The sequence below is a fragment of the Naegleria fowleri genome, assembly GCF_008403515.1.
Source record: "Naegleria fowleri strain ATCC 30894 chromosome Unknown tig68, whole genome shotgun sequence".
NCBI lineage: Eukaryota > Heterolobosea > Eutetramitea > Acrasida > Naegleriidae > Naegleria > Naegleria fowleri.
Window position 1 is genome coordinate 433,318 of NW_025408000.1, and position 21,373 is coordinate 454,690.

Genomic DNA, 21,373 nt, shown 5'->3' on the forward strand with positions numbered 1-21,373 from the left:
GTCTTCAGATTAAGAGTCAAAACGGAGACCATAATGGTTCAGAAGACAATGATCAAATTAGACCCCAATCCCCTTGTATCATCATCTATCGTCCACCTGCATTTCAATGGATTTGTTTGTATCTATCTAAACAATATCACAAAAACATCCAATTCACCCTCCTATATTCAAGTAAAATATGTAATTGACGGGAAAAATTGATTCGTCTCTTTAATAGATTTTTTGAAAAAAATGTCTTCGTCTGCGGCCTCTCGTTTGTTGCTAGTGGGACTTGGCAATCCTGGAGAAAAATATAAACTCACTCGACACAATATCGGATTCATGATTATTAATGAATTTTGCAAGAGATACGGTTTTTCGGAGTGGAGAGAATCTCCAAAATATAATTCAATGATTTGCGTGAAGGAGCAGGCCACATTTTGGACACATCATGAATTGAAGAAGAGTTTTGTGGAGAAGGAAATTCAAAGGCTGAAGAGTAAATGGTTGCATGAGCGAAGAAGAGAATATTCGGGAAAAGATTTTAAGGAAGACGTTGTCATGATGGATTGCCCGAATTTTTCATCAGCAGATATTGACATTCAACAAATTGAGGAACGTGTGAAAAATATCATTGCATATCCTCAGACTGATGTACATTGTATGAAGCCTCTCTCTTTTATGAATTTGAGTGGAATTCCTGTCAAGAAGTATTTCGACATGAATGGAATGAAATTGAACCATTTGGATGACACCAATCGAATTTTGGTTATTACAGACGATGTGTCACAACCATTCGGGACTTTTAAATTGAAAGCAAAAGGAGCTCACGGCGGTCATAATGGTTTGCGAGACATTGAGGCCAAATTAGGAACAGACAAGTATCACAGATTAAAAGTTGGAATTGCTCCCACGAAAAATCCAGACATGGCCAAACAACCAGGTCAAGATTTAGCCGAATACGTTCTCTCCAATTTTGCACATGAAGAGCAACGGCAATTACCCAACCTTATTTCTAGAGGTGTAGAAATTTTGAAGGATTACATTTCATTTGAATTTAAATATGTGAAAACGTAATGTGTGTAAATAGAAGAGGAAATACACAAGCATCCTTTGTTGATTGTGAGCACTTTCTGAATTCTGTAATGGTGGTTTCCTAGTAGCTGCTACCGTTTGCGCGAGTATAGCAGCAATTAATTAGATTAAGCGAAGTCCGAACCGTACTCGCCATCATCTCTCGTATGAGTGGTATTTGAGGAATGCAGGCCAATTACAAGATTTTGAACATATTTGTACATTTTTCAAAGTGCTTACCGAATTGTTTACATAGAGATCAAACTCTACGCGGGTGAACCATGTGCTATTGCCTGAAATTAATTGTTCATGAATTTGAATTTGCCTGTTGTTCTCCCCACCAATTAAAAGAGCTCGCCCAAATTTTCATTTCACTTTGGCATGATCTCGAAAGATAAGATGGGATTGCAATCTCGGACTCAGAAGCACTTTCAAAGGTTCACTCTCGTTGAAACAACAACAGGGCCAGTCCTGTTTCACTTCTCCATTGACCGCGAGCTGAGAGCGAGGTTGTGGACCATCGATGTGCGAACCTTCCATGCAAGTGAAAAATTCAGCACTCAACGTTCGGCTTTTGCTTTGAAAAAAAAAATTCTCGAAACCGCTTCATAAATTTTCATCATGTCCTCCGAAATTGGAGTTCTTGACATTGTGATAGCCTTGTCCACGGCTTTGGTCGTCTTCTTGGTGATTCGGTACTTCTCCTCGCAGAAAGGAAAGAAGAATGAACCACCTCGAGTACCAAATTTGATTCCATATGTTGGATCTTTTGTCAGTTTTGCCAAGAACCCAGTTCAATTCATCATTGATAATAGCAAGAAGTACGGAGATGTTTTCACTGCTACAATTTTGGGAAAGGAAATGACTTTCCTCAACCATCCAAAGATTTTGGATACCTTCTTCAAAGCCACCGATAATGAACTCTCTCTTCGTGATGTTTACAGATTCATGAGACCAGTATTCGGTACCGGTGTCGTTTATGATGCTGATTCTACTGAACGTATGATGGAACAAGTCAAGTTTGTAAGCTCGGGTCTTACCACTGCTCGTTTCCGCGTCTTTGTCGACATCTTTGAAGATGAAATTGCTCATAAGGTAAAGGAATTGGGTCCAGAAGGAACTGTTGATGTTGCCGAGTTGATGGCAGATTTGATTATCTTCACTGCTTCTCGTTGTTTGTTGGGTGATGAGGTCAGACAATATTTGAGTGAGAAGAATTTGGGTAAACTCTATCACGATATTGATGATGGTATTAGTCCATTGTCTTTCTTCTATCCTTCACTTCCAGCTCCAAAACGTGACAAGGCTAGAAAGGCTGTCGGAGAAATCTTCCAAGAATTGTTGGACAAGAGAAGAGAAGAACATAAAAAACATCCAGAGCGTTTATTGGATGAATCCAAGATGGATGTTGTTGACCACTTGCTTACTCAAAAGTACAAGGATGGTCAAGAATTGACTGACGTTCACAGAATTGGTATTCTTATTGCTGGTTTGTTTGCCGGACAACATACTTCTTCAATTACTAGCAGTTGGACTTTGATGAATGTCATTTCCAATAAGAAAGTTTTGGAAAAGGTCAGAAAGGAACAAGAAGAAATTATGGGTTCTGATAAGGTGTTGGATTATGATAAGGTCATGAAGATGGACTATCTTGAGGCTTGCATGAAAGAAGCCCTCAGAATGTATCCACCATTGATTATGATTATGAGAATGGCAAGAAAGCCAAGAGAATGTGAACAATACATTATTCCAAAGGGTAACATTTTGGTTGTTTCTCCATCAGTTGCTGGAAGATGTACTGATACCTATACTAATCCAGATGTTTTTGATCCAGAACGTTTGACTGAACGCAAGGAACATGAAAAGTTCAAGTATGGTGCTGTTCCATTTGGTGCTGGTCGTCACAAGTGCATTGGAGAAAACTTTGCTCTCTTGCAAGTTAAGAGTATTATTAGTATTTTGTTGAGATATTTTGATATGGAATATATTGGTAAAATTCCAGATCCATCCTATACATCATTGGTTGTTGGTCCATCACCTCCAACACGCATGAGATACAAGTTGCGTAAACAACAATAATTTCACTAGAGCTCTCACTGTTGTGTCCATCTAGATTTTTGATTTCGTTTTTGTACTCTTACCCTCAATAAAACAAAATTTGCTTTCATCATGACGACGATTGCTTGTAATAGACATTGACAAACCAGGGCGCACATTCTAAAAAAGAAAAAATGTCTTCCCCACCTCTCTCTAAACGATCAGAACATTTCTCTGTGAGTCCTGCTTTTGTTCAAGCAATGGGGAAAGTATTCAGCAACGTATTTCACAAGGAAAACAATCCAAATGGAATTATTAATTTAGCAGTTGCTGAGAATGTTCTTGTTTCCGAATGGCTCTGCAAGACATTTCATGAAATTGCAATTCAACATCCTCTGGAGCCTTCGAACTTAAACTATACCAACTTTTGCGGAGCTAATGAATTTAGAATTGAATTGGTGAATAGACTTTTCAAAAAGTATATTTTCAAGAGAGGAATCCATTCGGAGAAGCAAGATGACCCTTTCGAGAAGGAATTTTTCAATATCAATAATTATTTTGTTTGCAATGGTGCAGGCGATGTGTTAGAAATGTTGGGCGCCTCATTGTGTGACCCAGGCGAGTATATCATGATTCCAGCTCCTCTCTACTTGGGTTTTCAAAACGATTTCAACAAGAGATTTCATGGTCATGTGCTTCCCATTCAAATGCCCTACAATCCTGAAACCAAGTCTTTTGAATTGACTGTTGAGATGGTCCGAGAAGTGTTTGAGAAGGAAAGTAAAACAAAAAACATTAGAGCATTCCTATTGTGCAACCCCAATAATCCAACTGGAGACATGTTTAATGAAAATATTATAAGAGACTTGATTGATTTTTGTAAGGAAAAGTCCATTCACTTTATCAGCGATGAATTGTATGCCTTATCTGTCTTTGGAGAGGGTGAGCCGTTTGTGAGTGCAACAAATGTCATGCGAGAAGATGATAAGAATTATGTTCATATTGTGTATTCCTTTTCAAAAGATTTGTGTTTGAATGGTTTTAGAATGGGAATTCTCTTCACCATGAATGAGCAGCTTAAAAAAGTGTTCGACACGTGCAGTTACTTCACTGGAGTTTCTTCGCACTCTCAGCATTTAATGACACACTTCTTGAGGAGTCAAGACAAACTCTCTCAATTCCTCGAATTGAATCGAAAAACACTTGGCGAACAATATGCATTTGTTTCTAACTTTTTAAGAGAACGAAATATTGAATATGTTGAAACGAGAGCAGGTCTTTTCATTTGGTTTAATGTGGAAAGATTAATGAAACAATACGTGTTTAGAAAGGGTCTCATGAAAACTCCTTCTCTCCAAGATGCACTCACACAGGAAGAAGAGTATCAGGTGTGGCTTGACGTTATTGATCATGCACTTGTGAATATTTCTCCTGCTCAATTCTATATGACAAATTTGACAGGTTGGGTTCGTGTGTGTTTTTCTGCTCAAAAGATTGACATACTCACCTTGGCTTTGGAGAGATTTTTCAACTTGATGAATAATTAAAGAGATGAAGAGAGGAATTTCAGAATTATTAATGCAAATTACAATATATCATTGATTTCTCACTTTAATCTGGGTTCTTGATTGTTTGTTTCGGAATGCTCATCAGAATTTGCCTTGATGGCAAGAGACATTGGTTCAAAACGAGGATCATTAATCGTGCATGCAATATTCGCTCTCGTATGTGGATCCATATAACAAAACGAACAAATCGAATGGACCATGGTGCAACCAGAAAAATCAGACGATGCAAACAATCCTCCAGAAGTGGTGCAATCTTTGAGTTGCGAGGATGAACAAGTCACCGTGGAAACTGAACATCTTTCAAGAGTGCAGTGATTTAAATTCAAATTGGATAAAACACATGCCACAAATTTGCAATTCACATTAAAACCATCACAGATGGAACAATTTTCGAGGAAACATTCGACCAAGCTTGTCGGAGAACAGAAAGCACAATTTTTGAAGTGAACTCGTACAAAACTGCCTCCTGTAAAGATTTGATCTACTTTTGTATCGACATAGGAGTGTTGTTGTTGTTCTTGCATTGGTCGGCGCTTGTGATGAAGAAGATGATAAAAATATGAATTTTTTTTTGTGAGGTGATGCTTTCTCATTTCGTGTAATTGATGGAACAAGAAATTGCCGCCACAACTGACCGTAAATTTAGACTTCAAAAAAATGTCCAAAATGAAAATCAAAGAACAATACATGGATCAACCCTGTCGCTTGGTCGATCGAAGACAACGAGCGTACCGAAATTTGGATGTGTGTCAGGCGGATGGAGAATGGGTGGAGGAAAGCCAATACAATAGAAACGGCAAGAAGAAAGTGTTGGTCGGGAATTGGCAAGAGGAGCAAGTAATTGAGGAAGAAGTTCCGAGCAAGGAGAGAGTGGGTCCTCCTCATCTTTCCACCAGTGGAGAGGACATTTCCTTTAAACGACCAAAATGTTCGGCCACTGTTGCCACTGGAATTGATGGAAAATTGAGGACTGTGTTCGCAGACTGGCAACAACCAAAACCTAAAGAATTACCTCCAACCACGCTCCTGATTAAGGGAGATGATTCCGATTTTCAAAAATCATTAAAAACAAAGAAATTTGAAGCTCCACAAATACCAAGAGAAGAAGACTCCGTTGGTCGAAGAAAGAAATTAGAAGAAGCAAAATTATTAGCCCAGGCAGCTGCTGAACTTGATGCTTTGGAAGCAATGAAAAACGAAACATTTAAAAAAGTCATGACTGAAGAAACATTCAAGACCACCTATAAGGTCGATTTAGGAAAAGAAAACAATCCCACTCCCTCTTTGGATCTCTCTTTTGCACATACCAAAGCCAATCCCTCTTTCACCTACGTCCATGATATGCCTGTCACCATCTACTCGGAAAGCGTTCTGAACAAAAATCCCATCAAGGAAAAACTTTCCGCTCACGTGTACCATAGTCCTGTCAATCCTCTCGGCCATTCTTTTGCTAAAAACACAACCTTTTCAAAACCAATTTATGAATACAAAGATGGCCCAACCAAAGAATAAATTAAGTTTTATTCCTTCTACCTAATTTATGGAAAAATAACATTTGAATAACAAAATGTGACGACGAATACATACTATTATTATTGAAAAGGTTTTAATCATGCATCGTTCAGATGGTTTATACATTTCAAAGAATTGCTTCAAGCGAAATATTGAAAACAGCAAAAAAAAATGAAACGAAAGCATCCTTGTTCGGAATCCAAAGAGGATCCAATGTTTCAAACACAAAGTTTAAATCCACGATCACCAAAAACTCAGAATACACTAAAGCGCAAACAACAACCTCATAGACCCACCAAACGAAAAGAATTCTTAGCTTTAAATTTTAAAATCTTTGATATCGATGAAATTGTTGCCATGATTTTACAATTTATGACCACCACCGATTATTTTGTTTGTTTGAGATTTATCAATCGGTGTTTTCATCGAGTCATTGAGGAAGGAATATTATCTGGATTAATATTCAAGAATATTACATTGGATTATTTATCACCCACTTTAACATTTGATTCCGACGAGCATCATGAATTAGTCACCATTCAACAAATTCTTGAACAACAACCACGCTCTAAAAAAAGAAAGAATTCATATCCTCTTCCATCAAAACTAGTTTCAAAATCGATTGAAAAAGACATTTCCTCCTCAAATGGTCTCCATTCACAACGATTACTGGATATCATTTCAAAACATGCATTTGCCATTCAAAGTTGGCACTGTGCGTATGGTGTACGAGAAATGACTTGTCACGTCTTTGACCAATTAATGGAAAAGTGTAAAAACTTGCAAGAAATTTGTGTGGAGTCTCCACAATTGGAAAGTATCAAGATTAGTCCGCAATCACTTCCACACTTACGACATTTATCTTTGGTGATGCGATCTTTTTCATTTCATGAACTCGTACTTGGAGAGGAGAAGACGAGTAGTGTAAAGAAACAAGAAGAGATTTATACCTCCAATTTAATTTTACCAAAAAAGGAAATATCAAATGTTAGGGATGAATTGAAACAACAAGAGTCTTTCTTTGAACATTTGGCCACTCTTTCCATCACGATTCATCGATCTGATGATTCTTTTAAGACTCTTTTCACACATTCGAAACTCTTTCCAAATCTTGTGCATTTTACATTTCACACGACTGCTAGCACTTCTTCCACAACATGGTGGAATCCAAATATACTTCCCAAATCAACGAATTTGATACATTTATGGACACCTCGACTTGAAACAGTGTCATTGCGAGTTATGAACAAACATTTCATATTTAATGGACAAGTTGACCATCACATGAAATTGGATTCGATGCAACATGTGTTAAAGTTGACAAATTTAGAATATTTACAAAGCATGAGTGTTCTACTCTTATCGAGCAGCCATGTGGTCATACCGTCTGTGTTTTTGTATCATTGTCCAAATTTAATTCATGTGAATTTACCAATGGGACACAATAGATTGTGTCCCATTACGAAATTCATGTTGAGTCACTTGAAAGAGATTGAGTTGGATGTTGCAGAAATGATTCATGATGAACTCGAGGATGGCTCAACATTGACATGGATGTCTATGATTCGAGAGGAGGCAAATCTCCCTTCTCTGCAACATCTTCGTTTGTATTCTTCATCTGAGGCGACCATTCAGAGTTTAGAATTGAAAGGATTTAAACAGTTGCGATCCCTCACGATCGAGTTGGAGAACATTGACTTGACAGTGAAGAATATGAAGAAACTTAGAGAAGTTAATATTTCGTGTAAGGATCTAAAGCTGCATCTTTACAAATGCAAACGAATTACTGAGAAGGTATTGGATCAAATTTTGGACAACTCTAAAATTTCATCTTTAACCATTAGCAAATGTTCAGAGTTGCGGCGAATTGATCTGTCAAAAAACAGTCACAACAGATATTTGAGACATTTTAATATAAATAAGTGTCCAAACTTGGAATGGCTATGTTGTGATTCGACAAGAACAGTGATGAGTGGAGAAGTAAAGAATTGCACGAACCTCAAGTACATTAAGGCAACACAGTTCTCGATTAACACTTCACCCACTCGATACTGCAATAAGATGCTGCTCGTCACCAATGCACATCCAAAACTTGAAATAATTTCAGATTTCTGGATTGAGAAATAATAAATACTTAAACATTTTAAATAAATATAGTTGATGAGCGTTGACCTGAGAGTGTTGCAGATGAAGATTTTTCACAATTAGAGAGAATGTGCTTATTGTCTTGAGCCACCTCTGCCTCCACGGCCTCCCTTAGAAGAAGAGAATGCTGAAAAGGCATCGTCACCTCCACTTGAACTACCACGACCACCATCACGACCACTATCACGACCGCTATCACCTCCTCTGCTGCTACCACCAAATCCACCACGGCCACCTCTACCACCTCCACCAAAACCTCCAAAACCGCCACTGCCAAATCCACCACGTTTGTCTGACTTTCCAAATGGAGACGAGGTTTCAGTATCCAAGTTGTCCCATCTACCCTTTGTTGGTTGGGGTGTTTGAGGTTGTTGCTCCTTGAGCTTTTTATCAAGTTCCATTTCTTTTTCTTTTTGTTTTCTGTAGTACTCTTCCTCCTTTTTACGCTGAATTTCTTCTTGTTCTTCTCTCTTCTTACGCTCTCTTTCCCTTTCTTCTTCTCTCTTCTTTCTTTGTTCCTCTTCCTCCTTTCTCTTCTTCTCTCTTTCTTCTTCTTCTCTCTTTCTCTTCTCTTCTTCTTCCTTTCTCTTTCTCTCTCTTTCTTCCAAGAGGGCTTTGCGTTTGGCTTCCCATTGTTCCTTCTTTACTCTCTTTCTTTCGTCTTGTTCTTGTTTTAATTTCTCATACTCTTCTCTTCTTGCCTTCAATACAAACTTATCCAAGAATGTCTTTTGATCAGCAAAGTATTTGCTAAATTCTTGCTTCTTTTGTTTCATTTCAGTCAATTCCTTTTGGAGATCTTGATTTTGTTTGTTCAAATAATTTTCGAATGCTTCCTTGTTCAAAGCTTGTTGTTTCTTATTGTATTCATCGAAGAGTGGCAGTTCAATCTCACGACGAGTGATTTCCAAGTAATCCAATGCCTTTGCCTTTTCGAAAAGCTTCTTCTCCTTTTCCTTCTTTTCGCGTTGAATTTCACCTCTCTTCAACTCAATAATGTCATCAATATCCAATTCAAGCAATGAAGTAATCTTCTTTTTCAAAGACTTGTTAGCAATCTTGAGCAAATCTTGTTGTGCTTTAACATTGTTGTTTGTGATTTGATCAATAATTTCCTTCTTTCTCTTTTCTTCAGCAAGCTTCTTTTCTCTTCTCTTCTTTTCTTCTTCTCTGTTCTTAGCCTCGAGTTGAGCCAATCTTTCTTCTTCTAATTCTGCCAATCTGACTAACTCAATCTTTCTTTCTTCAGCCTTTTCCAAAGCTCTCTTTTGCTCTTGCTCGTACCATAACTTCTTCATTCGAATAAAGTCATTTCTGAAGGAAATTTGTTCAATTTCTGGAGAAATCTTCTTAGAAATTTCAGAAATGAGCTTCTTTCGTCTCTCTTCCTTCTCTTTCTTTCTTTCAGGATGGATCAAGTCCACAACATCATGAATTCTCTTTCCAAATGCAGAGATTTGTTTTTGAATGTCACTGGCATCAAACGATTTTGGAGATTTACCAAAGATTAATACACCCTTGCCATGATCAATGTTTGCTTGTATTTTGCCTAAACTAGCGTTGTGAACAAGAATCTTTTCAAGTTGAATAAGGCTCACAAAGTCTGCAAGCTTTGCAACGGTTTCAATCTTGATGGTTTGGAAGGCCTTGGAGAGTTGTTCCAACAACTTTGTAACAGTCATTTGCTTGAGTGGTTCATTGTAGACTGCCAAGTCCTCTCTAGACTTAACAAATTCTAAGATTGGCTTCATTCTTTCACACATCTTGAGTGGATTGAAATCAACCTCAAAGATTTTGTAGAGATCCTTCAATTCAGGATATATCAATTGTGTAACATTCTTAGCTGCCAGTTCTGAAACAAGAAGTTGTTTGCTTGGAGGTGCACTCAATCCCAAAAGAGTGACCAATCTTCTTTCATTTCTCACAGAAACAAAGTCTGTCGGAACGGTCTCTAGCTGATCGTTGGATGGAGTAGTGAGAGTGGAAAGTAATAAATTAGTGGCTGATTCTTGCAACTTGGCTGGGTCAGCAATAATTCTGTTAATACCAAAAGCCTTGTATTGAGCATAGGCATGAAGGATATAGTGTTTCGAGTTCCAGAAGATTTTGGTTAATTGCTCATAATAATTCAAAAGTTGTTCAGCAGGAATAATAACATCTTTTGAGGTTGAAATCAAATAGTAAATATCTTCAATGCTCTTGAATGCATCTTGCCACAAATCAAGTTTAATGGCAACTGTTAATTGGAAAAAGCGAGCAGAAAGATAGTGTTCAATGCTTTCATAGGATGACAAGTCAATTCCCTTCACGTGAGTACGTAAAAGGTCTGAAAGTCTCTTGAATTCATTCTTTCTCTCGTATTTAAGACAGAATTCAAATGCTCTTTTACAAGTTTCCTAAAAAGAGATAATTCGAAAGTTAATTTAACATCAAGCGGAAAGTTATTACTTACGTGATAAACGGCCTCAAGTTGTGGTTCCTTTGTAGTCTTCAAAAGCTCCAAGACGACTCTGTAGGTTTCCCATAAGAATCTCATCCATGGAGTAACAAATTCGCGGTCTGTTCTATCTTTCAAATCTTCACCGGAAACATCGCTAAGTAAAACGTTTTCTGGGATTTCATTCTCCAAATCAAGAGCAAGCGATTTACTCTTTGACTTTTCAATTGCCTTTTGGGCACGCTTCTCTGCTTGGTCCAAATATAAGAGAACAACATTGGCAAATGATTTAAGTTCACTGGCTTGACACAAATTTCGGTAGGACGAGAGAATGGACTTGATTTCCGGTCCCTTTCTCAACTCTACAGCGACTTTGACGAATCGTTTGGCAACATCTTCATAAATTTCGTGCCAGGTTTTAATTTGACGACCAAATTTAGATACAATTGTACCCAGCTCCAAGAAGGCCATGTTTAATTGGTCGGATTGAATGTAATCTATTGTGTACGTGATATAGTGAAGGTATACATCAATACATAAAACACCAGGTTGATGGTAGTGTGCCAAAAGGATACGATGATGATTAAAATAATAATAATAATAACAATAAATCATTCCATTTTACAGTGCAAATAATAATAGTAATAATTAATCATTGTCAGTACTAAAGAATGCTCGTGATGATGATTCAACAACATACCAGCTGTTCGCTTGAGAACATTCTCAGCTTTTGTGGTGAGGTATTGTGCCATTTTTTCAATTCAATTTTTATTCTTGTGTGTTACACCACACATTTTCATTTGATTCAATTTCTTGATGCATTTGCTGGCCAGTTGTCCTTGTTCTTTTGTTGAAAAACCCTCTGAACTGAATCATCATCTTGCAATCAATTCAACGACAGAGGAGGGTCATTCTTCCTTGTCATCTATTTTTAAGTGAGAGGTATATGTGGAAATTGAGAAAATTTGAACGCTTTCACTTTCTCAGAGGTATTGTTCTTGTTCTTGCCAAACACTCGAGTTAGCTGTGTGACATTGAGGCTAAGTGTTTATCGAGAGTGTAACAGAAGGCTAATGAGAAATGTCAAAATTCTAACAATTACTTCAAATACAATGTTTTTACCAAATCCCAGAGAATTACTTGCAATATTAATTGTACAGCATGCTGCCAACAGATCGTGTTGGAGTTCCGAACAAGACGACACTGAACAAGCAGACAAGGTGTGCATTTCAATACTTCCACCATTCATCAGAATGGGATGTTGATTTCTTGGCCCAGAAAACACAACACTCGAACCACCATGTTTCCGATGCAACTCCACAATATTAAAATTTCTTTTACCTTTCGCCAGCAATTCGTGTCGATTCTTTTCTAATTCTTTTTCCAATTGTTCTTTCTTCAATTGTAGTCGGTGAGTGTTGTTTTGAATTTTTGAGGGACCAAATAATTGCTCAATGAGAGCTTTGTCTTGATTGGAAATGGTTAATGATGATGATGATGATAGTGGTTCCACCGAAATGGAGGATGATCGTATTTGTTCGGAAGATGGACGCTGTGACATGGTCGTAGTTGACGATGCATTCAACATTCGGAAAATCACTTCTCTCACCAACGATCGAATATTGGTAAAATTGAGCGACGTTTGTTTGGTTTTGCCATCTTTTGTTTCCTCGAATTGCATTTTTTCACAATGACGATCCCACTTTAGTTCAATCAAACTTTCAATAAAATTTTTTCACAATGATTTTCTGCTCCGTCCAAAATCACATCGTCATAGAAAGCACGATAGATCATTCATTCAGACAACCAAGAACAATGATAGAAACACAATTTACTGTGATGAGTTTATGAAAATGAATGACTAGTGCTATATCATCCCGTCCGATTTGAGACAACTTGTTAATTTCTCAAATAAGCATCATGATAACAATAGTGCATTCTCGCTCGATATAATTCATCACTATATTCCAAAACATAACCATTGCACTTAAGAGCTTATTCTTCACTACTTCTAACATGTCGCGTTCCTTATCTGATACAATATGAGCCAATGAGGGTGGTATAAAATGGGCAAATCCATACGATCCAATACAAAAACTGTTGAGTTTGATTGCTTGTAATACAAATTCTTTGTCAAAAGCAATATCATTTGGCAAATAGTTGAGAATTCCATTATTTCCACATCTCACAACTTCTAATAAGAATTCTTTGTCATTCAAAAGATCTTGAGATGCACATTCTAATGGCTGAGATGTTCGTTTGACAGCTTCTAAAACAATCTCTTTGTCATTTCTCATCCTTTCACCTACATACTCGAGAGCAAAACCATTCTCTTGTACAGCTGCCAATACAATTTCTCTGTCGTGTTTCATTACATCTGATGCAAATCGAAGAGCATTGCCATTTTATTATTTATTTATTATTTAATACGACTTCTTTATCATTCTTCAATCCATCAGATGCCCATTCAAGAATATATCCAAATTGATTGACAGCATTTAAAACCACTTGTTTGTCTCCCTTCAATTCATCAGAAACAAATTTCAATGCGTTGGCATTCTGTTTAACAGCAGCTAATGCAATTTCTCGATCATTCTTCAAATCACTTGAAGCATATTCAAGTGAGAATCCATGATTTCTGACTGCATTCAAAACAACATCTCGATCATTCTTGAGTTCATCACTTACCAATGTAAGTAACCATCCATATTCGTGAACAAGTCTAAATACAATTTCTTTTTGTGAATAATCAAAAGAGTTCAAATGAGAAAATTCTGGAAATATTAATTTGAAAATTGTCAACATGAATTCACAAAACAATTAAAACAAGATCGAGAGTTTGTGTTGGAAGTGCTTCAACACAAAGGAGATGAATTTCGTTTTCCGACAACATTTGGAATGACAAGGAGTTGATTTTGACAGCTGTCAAGCAGTTCCCAGAGGCTTGGAAATTTGATTCACCATCAAAGTCTCCAAGGAATTTGCTTTGAAGATGGTTCAACAGAATGGATTGGCTCTACAATTCGCACCTTTTAATTTTACAAAAGACAGAGAAATTGTTTTAGCTGTCAAACAAAATGCAACAGCATTAAATTGGGCTGACGAACATTTGAAATTAGACAAGGAAATTTTGTTAGAAGCAATCAAACAAAATAAGAAGGAAGCTCTACGCTGTATTTATAGTTTTTTAGAATCAGATAAGGAAATTGTATTGGAAGCAATCAAACAAAATAAGAAAGCTCTTCAATTCGTTCTAAAACAATTATTGTCAGATTCTGGATTCATGTTGAAAATTTTGAAATTAATATTTCCAGAATTTTCTCATTGCACCTCTTTTGATTTTTCACAAAAAGAAATCATGATGAAACTTGTTGGAGAATATGGGAGGACACTTGAATTTGCAAGTGATGAACTCAAGAATGATCGAGAAATTGTTTTGAATGCAGTCAAAAATGATGGTTTGTCACTTGAATTTTCATCTGATGATTTGAAGAATGATCGAGAAATTGCATTGATGGCTGTTCAACAGTGTGGCTATGCATTGAAATATGTCTCTTCTGTGTTGAAGAGAGACAAAGAACTTGTGTTAAATGCTATCAATCAACATGGATCTTCTCTTCAATATGCCTCTGATGAATTGAAGAATGATAAGGAAGTGGTATTGACAGCTGTAAGACGATATGGTTATTCTCTCGAGTACGCAAGTGAAATGATGAAAGGTGACCAAGAAATGGTATTAGAAGCGATCAGACATGGTGTTTCATTGTATTCCATATCTCAAGACCTTTTGAATGACAAACAATTCTTGTTAGAAGTTGTGAAATGCGGAAAATGTGGCCTTCTCATCTATATTCCAAAACAAATTGCACTTGACAAAGAATTTATTTTGCAGGCTGTCAAACTCAATTATATTCCCATTGTTGTATCCTATAGAAAGACTCTTTTTGAATTTCAATCCGACAAGGAAGTCATGTTTGAAGCAGTGAAGAATAATGGATTGGCATTATTATACACACATTACAGTTTGCAGCAAGAACTTGAGATGGAAGCTCTTAAATGCAATGGTTATAGTGATGAATTATATCGAGCGAGAATGCACTATTGTTATCATGATGCTTATTTGGGCTTAACAGAACCAGGCTTAGATGACTCCTTTTATTTGAGATTGTTGTAATGAGATGTGCTGATTACATTGATTGCTGAGCTGCATGGTTCATGAGTTGTTGTAATGCATTCTTATCTTCTTCGCTCGATTGCGAAATGACTTTCTGGAACAGAGAGGCAGAATTTGATGAGAAGACAATCATGGCCTTTCCAAAATAAACTTTTTCGTCATACTTGTCAATAGGAGAATCAAAGACTTCCATTTCATCAATTTCATCATCGGCTTGAGCATCATAGGCCGAGTTTGTAAGAGCTTCTACAATTCTCTTTAAATTAGTATCTTGTTTCAATGCATCTACAGAGAGACTCAATTGTTTGGATGTTTGACCATTTCCATCATTATATTCATCTTCTTCAGAGTCATAATCATCATAATAAGCATTTTCCTCTGCACCGTTTTGATTTTGTTCTCCAACTTTTTGTTTCAATTCATTAATTTCCAAAAGTAGCTTGACACAAGCACTCACAATGTGTGAAATATTATCTTGGAGTGGTTTTGGTAAATTAGCAAAATTGGCATATCCAATGATATTTGAAAATGCAAGAACTGCAACCTTCTTATCATAAATCCGTTTGAAATTAGGTAAATTTTGGAACCATTTGGTAAATAATTTCAAAGTAAATTGCTTGGATTCCACATAACTGAGTGCAAGTTCCATATTATAAATAATAGCATCAGCAAACACTTCCAACAATAAAACAATAAATGCAGGTGTCTCTGCCAAATCAATTTGACACATGACCATTTCTAAATATTTTGGAATTTCATTATCAATAGCTCCTCTGCAATGTTGAAGCATGCATGACAGAATCTTGCAAGCTCCTTGTGCTTCTTTTTCAACAGTCTCCGCACCTTTGGCCAGATGTTTAGCACACAAATGATAGACCATTGTGACATGATCTGGATTTGATAAAAACTTTTGAGTATCCATTGAAATATAATTATCCAATGGAGCAACAAGATATCCAATAAAATCATAAGCCCATCCACTAAATGCATTGTAAATCGTTGGTAACAAATTCCAACAATTTTCTGAAATAGATCCATCACAATGATAAGTGACATAGACCAACATGTCCATAGCAGGTTCTACAAAGTCATAACCTTCATCAGGAGATTCCAAAATCTTGACAATGAGTGGCAATAACACTGGCTCTAATTGTCTATAAACTCTTGGCTTGTTTCTAAAAGATTCCAACAATGTCATGATGGTGTGAATACAATTATCCATGAGAATATCTTCTTCAGCATTATCCAAATCATTGTCATCTTCTTCAAAAAGTCGAATAAAAGCAGCAGCCATTCGACCACAAATATTCACAGCATAAGGTTCCATTTCTTCAGCAAATGCATCAACAAGCAGTTCAATACTTTGTACCACAGTGGAGTGTTCCATTTCACTCATAATATTCATATAGACATCTAATAATTGTGGAAGAATTGGTCTCACATATTGGGTAGCAGATTCCAAACGCAAAAGCCAACTCAATCCTAAACCTGCTTGAACTCGAACTGGAATTTGCTTGTCTTTAAGACAATCAAGAATGAGTTGCATTCCTTGAACAGGAGTTTCTGGATTTTTGAAAGGTGCATCTGCAAAACATCCAAGCATCCAACAAGCTCTTGCTCTTAAATATGGGCATTTCTCATTCTTGAATTCTGGGAAGACAAACATGAGGAGGAGTTCTTCAAGCTTATCTTTGGTCATGTTATTTTTCAAGAAGAGTTGTTTCATGTTACCAATGGAATACAAAATACCATCTTTGAGTTGTGGATTGACATTGGTGTTATCGGCGTAGCTGGTCAACACTTGTGTCACATATTGAAGATAGATGGGAAATGCGTCTTTTCGGCGGACTTTTAACAAACTTGACAAAGTACCCATTGCATTCATTCTGGTATTCCACAAATCTTCAACCAAGTCATAACCAATTCGAAGCCACTCTTGAGGATCATATTCCCACAATTCTGCATCTTGTGAAGTAAAAGTCAAATAAGGGAAAATATAATCAACAATCAATGATTGTAGTCTTGGTGCAACTGCATGCTTGTAAACATCAGGATTTGCCACACAAGCATCTAAATATCTAAATGAAAGAGTCACAATACGATATGGCACAAAAGCTCCCTTAAGATTGAATTGAATCAATTGCAAGAACAATTCCAAGAATTTCACAGACCACTGTGAAACAAAGTATTGAGCAATAACAATTTCTTCTTGAGAAACTTCCCTTGTTTCGAGTGTAGAAGATGTAATGAGAAGTCGATACGCAAAATGACCAACCCATTTCTTAACCTTCCAATGTGGATTGTCAACATTTTCAATGTTGTGTGGTGGAACTTCAATTTTGTAACATTCCAAAAACATTTCCAACAATTTGTTAAATCGATCAAATTTTCCTTCCTTCACTTCCAAATAATAGTATTGAGGAGTTCCAAGAGAAAATGAACACCAAACAATTTTTGTAATCAATGTTCTCATGGTTGCAAATTCATCCGTATTTTGACTCAACAAATATTGGAATAATCCAGTGATAATATCAAAAGTTCTTTCCACAATGTCATTCACAGCAATTCGATAATGTTCTCCAGGAGCATTCTTGTATCGTTTCAATAATCCATGCAATGCCAATAGCGCCGCATAGACACAATTCGCTCCATTCGACCTCAGCATGTTAATAATCTCATCCACGAGATTTATCCAATTCACAGGATAATCCGAATAGACAATGACTTGATAAATGAGACACAATTGATTCTGAACAATGTGTGGAGAGTGAATCATGGCTCGTAAAATGTTTTCTCTCAAAAATTGTTTGTCTTCGGGATGCATTTCAGGAATGGGAGGAAGAGAGTTTGAATCTACATGAGTCGTGTCATCATCATCATCAAATTCATCAATTAAACTTCTCCGAGATGTATCATAATGTTTCACAACAAGATTCTTCAAAAAGATAACTCCAGCCTGTTGAATGTATAGAGATTGTTGTGAGGAGGAGTCTTGTTGTGATTGTAAAATTAATTGGAAGATGGAACTTGGGAATCCCTTGACGTGCTTCCAATCATTGAGGAATTTTTCTGCTTCTAATTGATGATTTCGGTTCGGATTGAAAGTGTTGAGGAGAACCAATTGAATTTGTTCGAGAGATGGTAGTAAGTGATCTGTCATATGAGTATTTCTTTGTGATGATGATGATGGTATTACCACTGCTGGACGAGCAGGTGTCTATGTGATGAGAGTGAGGAGTCTGTGTGTGTGTGAAAAAATTGAACTCCAGGATTCACTATTTTTTTGAAGTCGGATTTTTAATCGTGGCTGATGGGAAGGAAATTGGATTGAATACACGTTCGTTCATTTCTGATGAAGAGTGGTGGTATTGGCATTAAACAATGATTTCTAAAAAGTCACAATGGTCACATCGTAGTGTCACAAAGGTCATACCTGCTCGTTGTTCAGCTAACACTTTTGGTTCTGAAATGAAACAAAACGTCAAGATTATCACCACATTGTGATTCACACATCAATTCAAAATTCTCCAAAATACTGAGCTTGAGTCACAAAACATACCCTTATTACACTGCAACTTGTGCTCTCCATAGCAGTCAATTACTTGTTGACTCACGAATTTTACTGACAATCCATTGAGCTGTAATTGCATTAATTTCAAAATAAATTTACCAATTTCAACAAAGATTGTCGCATCATGATTGAAGAATGATAAATAATTATTATTATAAATATAATTGAAGAATAATAAATAAAAACGAACAGATGTTGGAATACGAAGACCACACTTGCAACAAAGCGAGTGTTTGGTTTCGTGAAGGTTATTTTTCTTACACACAGGGCATAGAAATACGGACTTTTCATAGAAATTAATTAATTCATCCATATCTTGTGCTTCAAGTCGTTGTTGTTCTTCATATTCACGTAATTGTTCTTCATCTTCTTCTTGAAATTCATTTTCAATTTCTTGTTGTAATTCCCACAATAATTCATTATATTCATCATCAGTCATTGAGCCTTTATCCTCTGCCATCAATCGTTCCAATTCCAACCGACAAGCATTCATATATTCATCATAGGGATTAAATTCTAAAGATGATGATGATCCGACTTGATGATGAGCAGCAAATGGATCCCGAACTTGATCTCTCAAAAGCTTTCTCTTGTCTTTTAAATTCTCCATGGCTCTTGCTTTCAACACTTGCTTGTATTCCGTTTTCCGAACTTTGATGGAGGCTTCTCTAGGAAGATTGGAACGTATCGATGAATCATTTCTCTCCGATGATGAGCCTAGTTGTAGTGGTGGTTGTGGAAAAGTGGGTCGATCGTTAGGAAACATTTTTTTGTGTTGTTGTTGTAAAACAATTCTAGCCTGCACTGGAACATTAAATGGCCCTTTAATTCAAACGGTCATCCTGTGATACGGAGATTTAAGATTTATTGAGTCAATTTCACCAATCGTACAGTATGAGCTTGATGATTAATAGTTTCTGCACCCAATACCATGACAATCAAATCTCCGCTCTTTGCAAAACCATTTTCTTTCAAATACTGTGAACACAATTCCTCACTACTCGTATATTCTGAAACTGGTTTCTTAATCAAGACAGGAGTAATTCCCCAACCTAAACACAAACGATTGTAGGTCCCAACTTGATCGGTGAGTGCAATAATTGGAACACTCGGTCTGAATTGTGAAATATTGAATGCACTTCGACCAGAGTGAGTAATGCAACACACCACTTTAAGAGAAGTGTGCTTTTTAGAAATGGCAGCAGCAGCCATGCTGAACAAGTGATCAAAAGCGTAGGATTCGGTCATGGAGCATGTCATTTAAATTTGGCAGAGACGTGATATGTCACAGCAGTGAGAGACGTGGCGATTCATGTCACAGTATAAGAGACACTCGAAAATAATAATTGTCATCTATCACCTACCATGTTGCAATATCAATAGAATCCGCAGCAAGACTATCAAATTCATCTTCATGTGCTGATAATCTTCCAAATCGTTCACAATTCAAATCAGCAGTTCTCACAATGGTGCTCATGGTTTTAACAGCCAAGATAGGATGTTTTCCTGTAGCCGTTTCATTACTTGAAGAATGAAATTTAAAGTATATTCAGTACCAACACATATATCCATCAATCAATATTTTCAGTACACACAATCATTATTATTTTCAATCATTTCATATCATTGAATTCAAGTGTGTGAAAACAGAAAAAATCTTACCTTAACATGGTCACATCAGTGCCATCAAAAATTGAATTTGCCACATCTGTCACTTCAGCTCTTGTTGGAATTTTGTTATCCACCATACTTTGCAACATTTGAGTTGCTGTAATGTCCACTTTTCCAGCCTTTGATGATCTCTCAATTAAATCTTTTTGAAGAATGGGCAATTCATCAAAACGAGTTTCAATCATCAAATCTCCTCTTGCAACCATAATTCCATCACATTCCTTAATAATACTATCAATATTTCGAATGGCTTCAATTCTCTCAATTTTTGCAATAATTGGAACTGTTTTTCCTGCAAATTTCATCATTAATTGTCTCGCATCGACAATATCTTGAGAGGATCGAACAAAACTCAAACACACATAATCAATTTCACCACACTTCATTCCAAATTCGAGATCATCAATATCCTTCTCAGTCAATGCAGGAGCTGAAATGGTGGCTCCTTCATCGGCCAAATTAATTCCTTTCTTTTGATTCAATAGACCACCTGTCACGACTCGACATTTCAATTCAGTCTCTTCAGAATTTTTTTCCAAGACCACCACTTCCAAATAACCATCGTCGATCATGAGACGAGAACCGACACGACAGTCTTTGGCGAGATGTGGATACGAAGTGGAGACTTTTCGAGGTCTTTCTTCATTATCTTCGCCAGTGGGAACCACATTCTTGTCAGTGGTGATGATGATTTCTTCTCCTTCTTGAATGATGAAGGGTTTTGCAAGACGTCCAATTCTTGAAAGTTTAACAAAAACCAAAAGGCATTGATGGATCAACATTCATGATGGATATTTCGAGTTGAATGATTCAACAATTCAATTGGATCAAATGGTACTTACCTAATTTTTGGACCTAATATTATGGTGTCATCAACAAGGATCACAAGATTTTACAAATTAAAATGTATACACACACACGATCGATCATCATTACCATCATCATTGATCCCACTCACCTTGCAAATCCTGAACAATGGCAAACGGAATGTTCAATTCACGAGCTGCTCTTCGTACGGTTTGAATGGTCTGTGCGTGTATCTCGTGATCGCCATGAGAGAAATTCAAACGAGCAGCGTTCATGCCTGCTTTCATCATCTCCTTGATGGTTTCGAGATCACAGCAACTGGGACCTAAGGTACACAAGATTTTAGTTCGACGATCGCTCACAGTTCCGTTCATGATTTGGTGGTGATTGACAATTTT

The 21,373-nt window shown here is 36.8% G+C and overlaps 14 protein-coding genes across 14 annotated transcripts; 6 read left to right on the forward strand and 8 right to left on the reverse strand.

The window, feature by feature from the left end:
• Positions 1-231: 231 nt before the first annotated feature.
• Positions 232-1,056, forward strand: FDP41_009378 (uncharacterized protein; the record flags this gene model as incomplete). Its single annotated transcript, XM_044713329.1, has 1 exon — positions 232-1,056. The coding sequence occupies one exon, from the start codon at positions 232-234 to the stop codon at positions 1,054-1,056; it is 825 nt and encodes a 274-aa protein (XP_044557189.1).
• A 618-nt stretch (positions 1,057-1,674) lies between these two features.
• FDP41_009379 (uncharacterized protein) lies at positions 1,675-3,132 on the forward strand (the record flags this gene model as incomplete). Its single annotated transcript, XM_044713330.1, has 1 exon — positions 1,675-3,132. The coding sequence occupies one exon, from the start codon at positions 1,675-1,677 to the stop codon at positions 3,130-3,132; it is 1,458 nt and encodes a 485-aa protein (XP_044557190.1).
• A 152-nt stretch (positions 3,133-3,284) lies between these two features.
• FDP41_009380 (uncharacterized protein) lies at positions 3,285-4,637 on the forward strand (the record flags this gene model as incomplete). Its single annotated transcript, XM_044713332.1, has 1 exon — positions 3,285-4,637. The coding sequence occupies one exon, from the start codon at positions 3,285-3,287 to the stop codon at positions 4,635-4,637; it is 1,353 nt and encodes a 450-aa protein (XP_044557191.1).
• A 59-nt stretch (positions 4,638-4,696) lies between these two features.
• Positions 4,697-5,182, reverse strand: FDP41_009381 (uncharacterized protein; the record flags this gene model as incomplete). Its single annotated transcript, XM_044713333.1, has 1 exon — positions 4,697-5,182. The coding sequence occupies one exon, from the start codon at positions 5,180-5,182 to the stop codon at positions 4,697-4,699; it is 486 nt and encodes a 161-aa protein (XP_044557192.1).
• A 133-nt stretch (positions 5,183-5,315) lies between these two features.
• On the forward strand, positions 5,316-6,170 carry FDP41_009382 (uncharacterized protein; the record flags this gene model as incomplete). The annotated part of the gene is made up of 1 exon (XM_044713334.1): positions 5,316-6,170. The coding sequence occupies one exon, from the start codon at positions 5,316-5,318 to the stop codon at positions 6,168-6,170; it is 855 nt and encodes a 284-aa protein (XP_044557193.1).
• Positions 6,171-6,341: 171 nt separating this feature from the next.
• FDP41_009383 (uncharacterized protein) lies at positions 6,342-8,297 on the forward strand (the record flags this gene model as incomplete). Its single annotated transcript, XM_044713335.1, has 1 exon — positions 6,342-8,297. One exon carries the CDS (start codon positions 6,342-6,344, stop codon positions 8,295-8,297), a length of 1,956 nt encoding a protein of 651 aa, XP_044557194.1.
• A 92-nt stretch (positions 8,298-8,389) lies between these two features.
• Positions 8,390-11,504, reverse strand: FDP41_009384 (uncharacterized protein; the record flags this gene model as incomplete). Its single annotated transcript, XM_044713336.1, has 3 exons — positions 8,390-10,711; positions 10,768-11,249; positions 11,453-11,504. The coding sequence occupies 3 exons, from the start codon at positions 11,502-11,504 to the stop codon at positions 8,390-8,392; spliced, it is 2,856 nt and encodes a 951-aa protein (XP_044557195.1).
• Positions 11,505-11,800: 296 nt separating this feature from the next.
• On the reverse strand, positions 11,801-12,433 carry FDP41_009385 (uncharacterized protein; the record flags this gene model as incomplete). The annotated part of the gene is made up of 1 exon (XM_044713337.1): positions 11,801-12,433. One exon carries the CDS (start codon positions 12,431-12,433, stop codon positions 11,801-11,803), a length of 633 nt encoding a protein of 210 aa, XP_044557196.1.
• A 226-nt stretch (positions 12,434-12,659) lies between these two features.
• FDP41_009386 (uncharacterized protein) lies at positions 12,660-13,124 on the reverse strand (the record flags this gene model as incomplete). Its single annotated transcript, XM_044713338.1, has 1 exon — positions 12,660-13,124. One exon carries the CDS (start codon positions 13,122-13,124, stop codon positions 12,660-12,662), a length of 465 nt encoding a protein of 154 aa, XP_044557197.1.
• A 40-nt stretch (positions 13,125-13,164) lies between these two features.
• FDP41_009387 (uncharacterized protein) lies at positions 13,165-13,557 on the reverse strand (the record flags this gene model as incomplete). Its single annotated transcript, XM_044713339.1, has 1 exon — positions 13,165-13,557. One exon carries the CDS (start codon positions 13,555-13,557, stop codon positions 13,165-13,167), a length of 393 nt encoding a protein of 130 aa, XP_044557198.1.
• A 187-nt stretch (positions 13,558-13,744) lies between these two features.
• Positions 13,745-14,926, forward strand: FDP41_009388 (uncharacterized protein; the record flags this gene model as incomplete). Its single annotated transcript, XM_044713340.1, has 1 exon — positions 13,745-14,926. The coding sequence occupies one exon, from the start codon at positions 13,745-13,747 to the stop codon at positions 14,924-14,926; it is 1,182 nt and encodes a 393-aa protein (XP_044557199.1).
• Positions 14,927-14,939: 13 nt separating this feature from the next.
• On the reverse strand, positions 14,940-18,086 carry FDP41_009389 (uncharacterized protein; the record flags this gene model as incomplete). The annotated part of the gene is made up of 1 exon (XM_044713341.1): positions 14,940-18,086. One exon carries the CDS (start codon positions 18,084-18,086, stop codon positions 14,940-14,942), a length of 3,147 nt encoding a protein of 1,048 aa, XP_044557200.1.
• Positions 18,087-18,300: 214 nt separating this feature from the next.
• FDP41_009390 (uncharacterized protein) lies at positions 18,301-19,263 on the reverse strand (the record flags this gene model as incomplete). Its single annotated transcript, XM_044713343.1, has 3 exons — positions 18,301-18,389; positions 18,486-18,564; positions 18,688-19,263. The coding sequence occupies 3 exons, from the start codon at positions 19,261-19,263 to the stop codon at positions 18,301-18,303; spliced, it is 744 nt and encodes a 247-aa protein (XP_044557201.1).
• Positions 19,264-19,361: 98 nt separating this feature from the next.
• On the reverse strand, positions 19,362-21,265 carry FDP41_009391 (uncharacterized protein; the record flags this gene model as incomplete). Its single annotated transcript, XM_044713344.1, has 5 exons — positions 19,362-19,710; positions 19,862-20,020; positions 20,160-20,906; positions 21,011-21,023; positions 21,127-21,265. The coding sequence occupies 5 exons, from the start codon at positions 21,263-21,265 to the stop codon at positions 19,362-19,364; spliced, it is 1,407 nt and encodes a 468-aa protein (XP_044557202.1).
• Between the last annotated feature and the right edge of the window lie 108 nt (positions 21,266-21,373).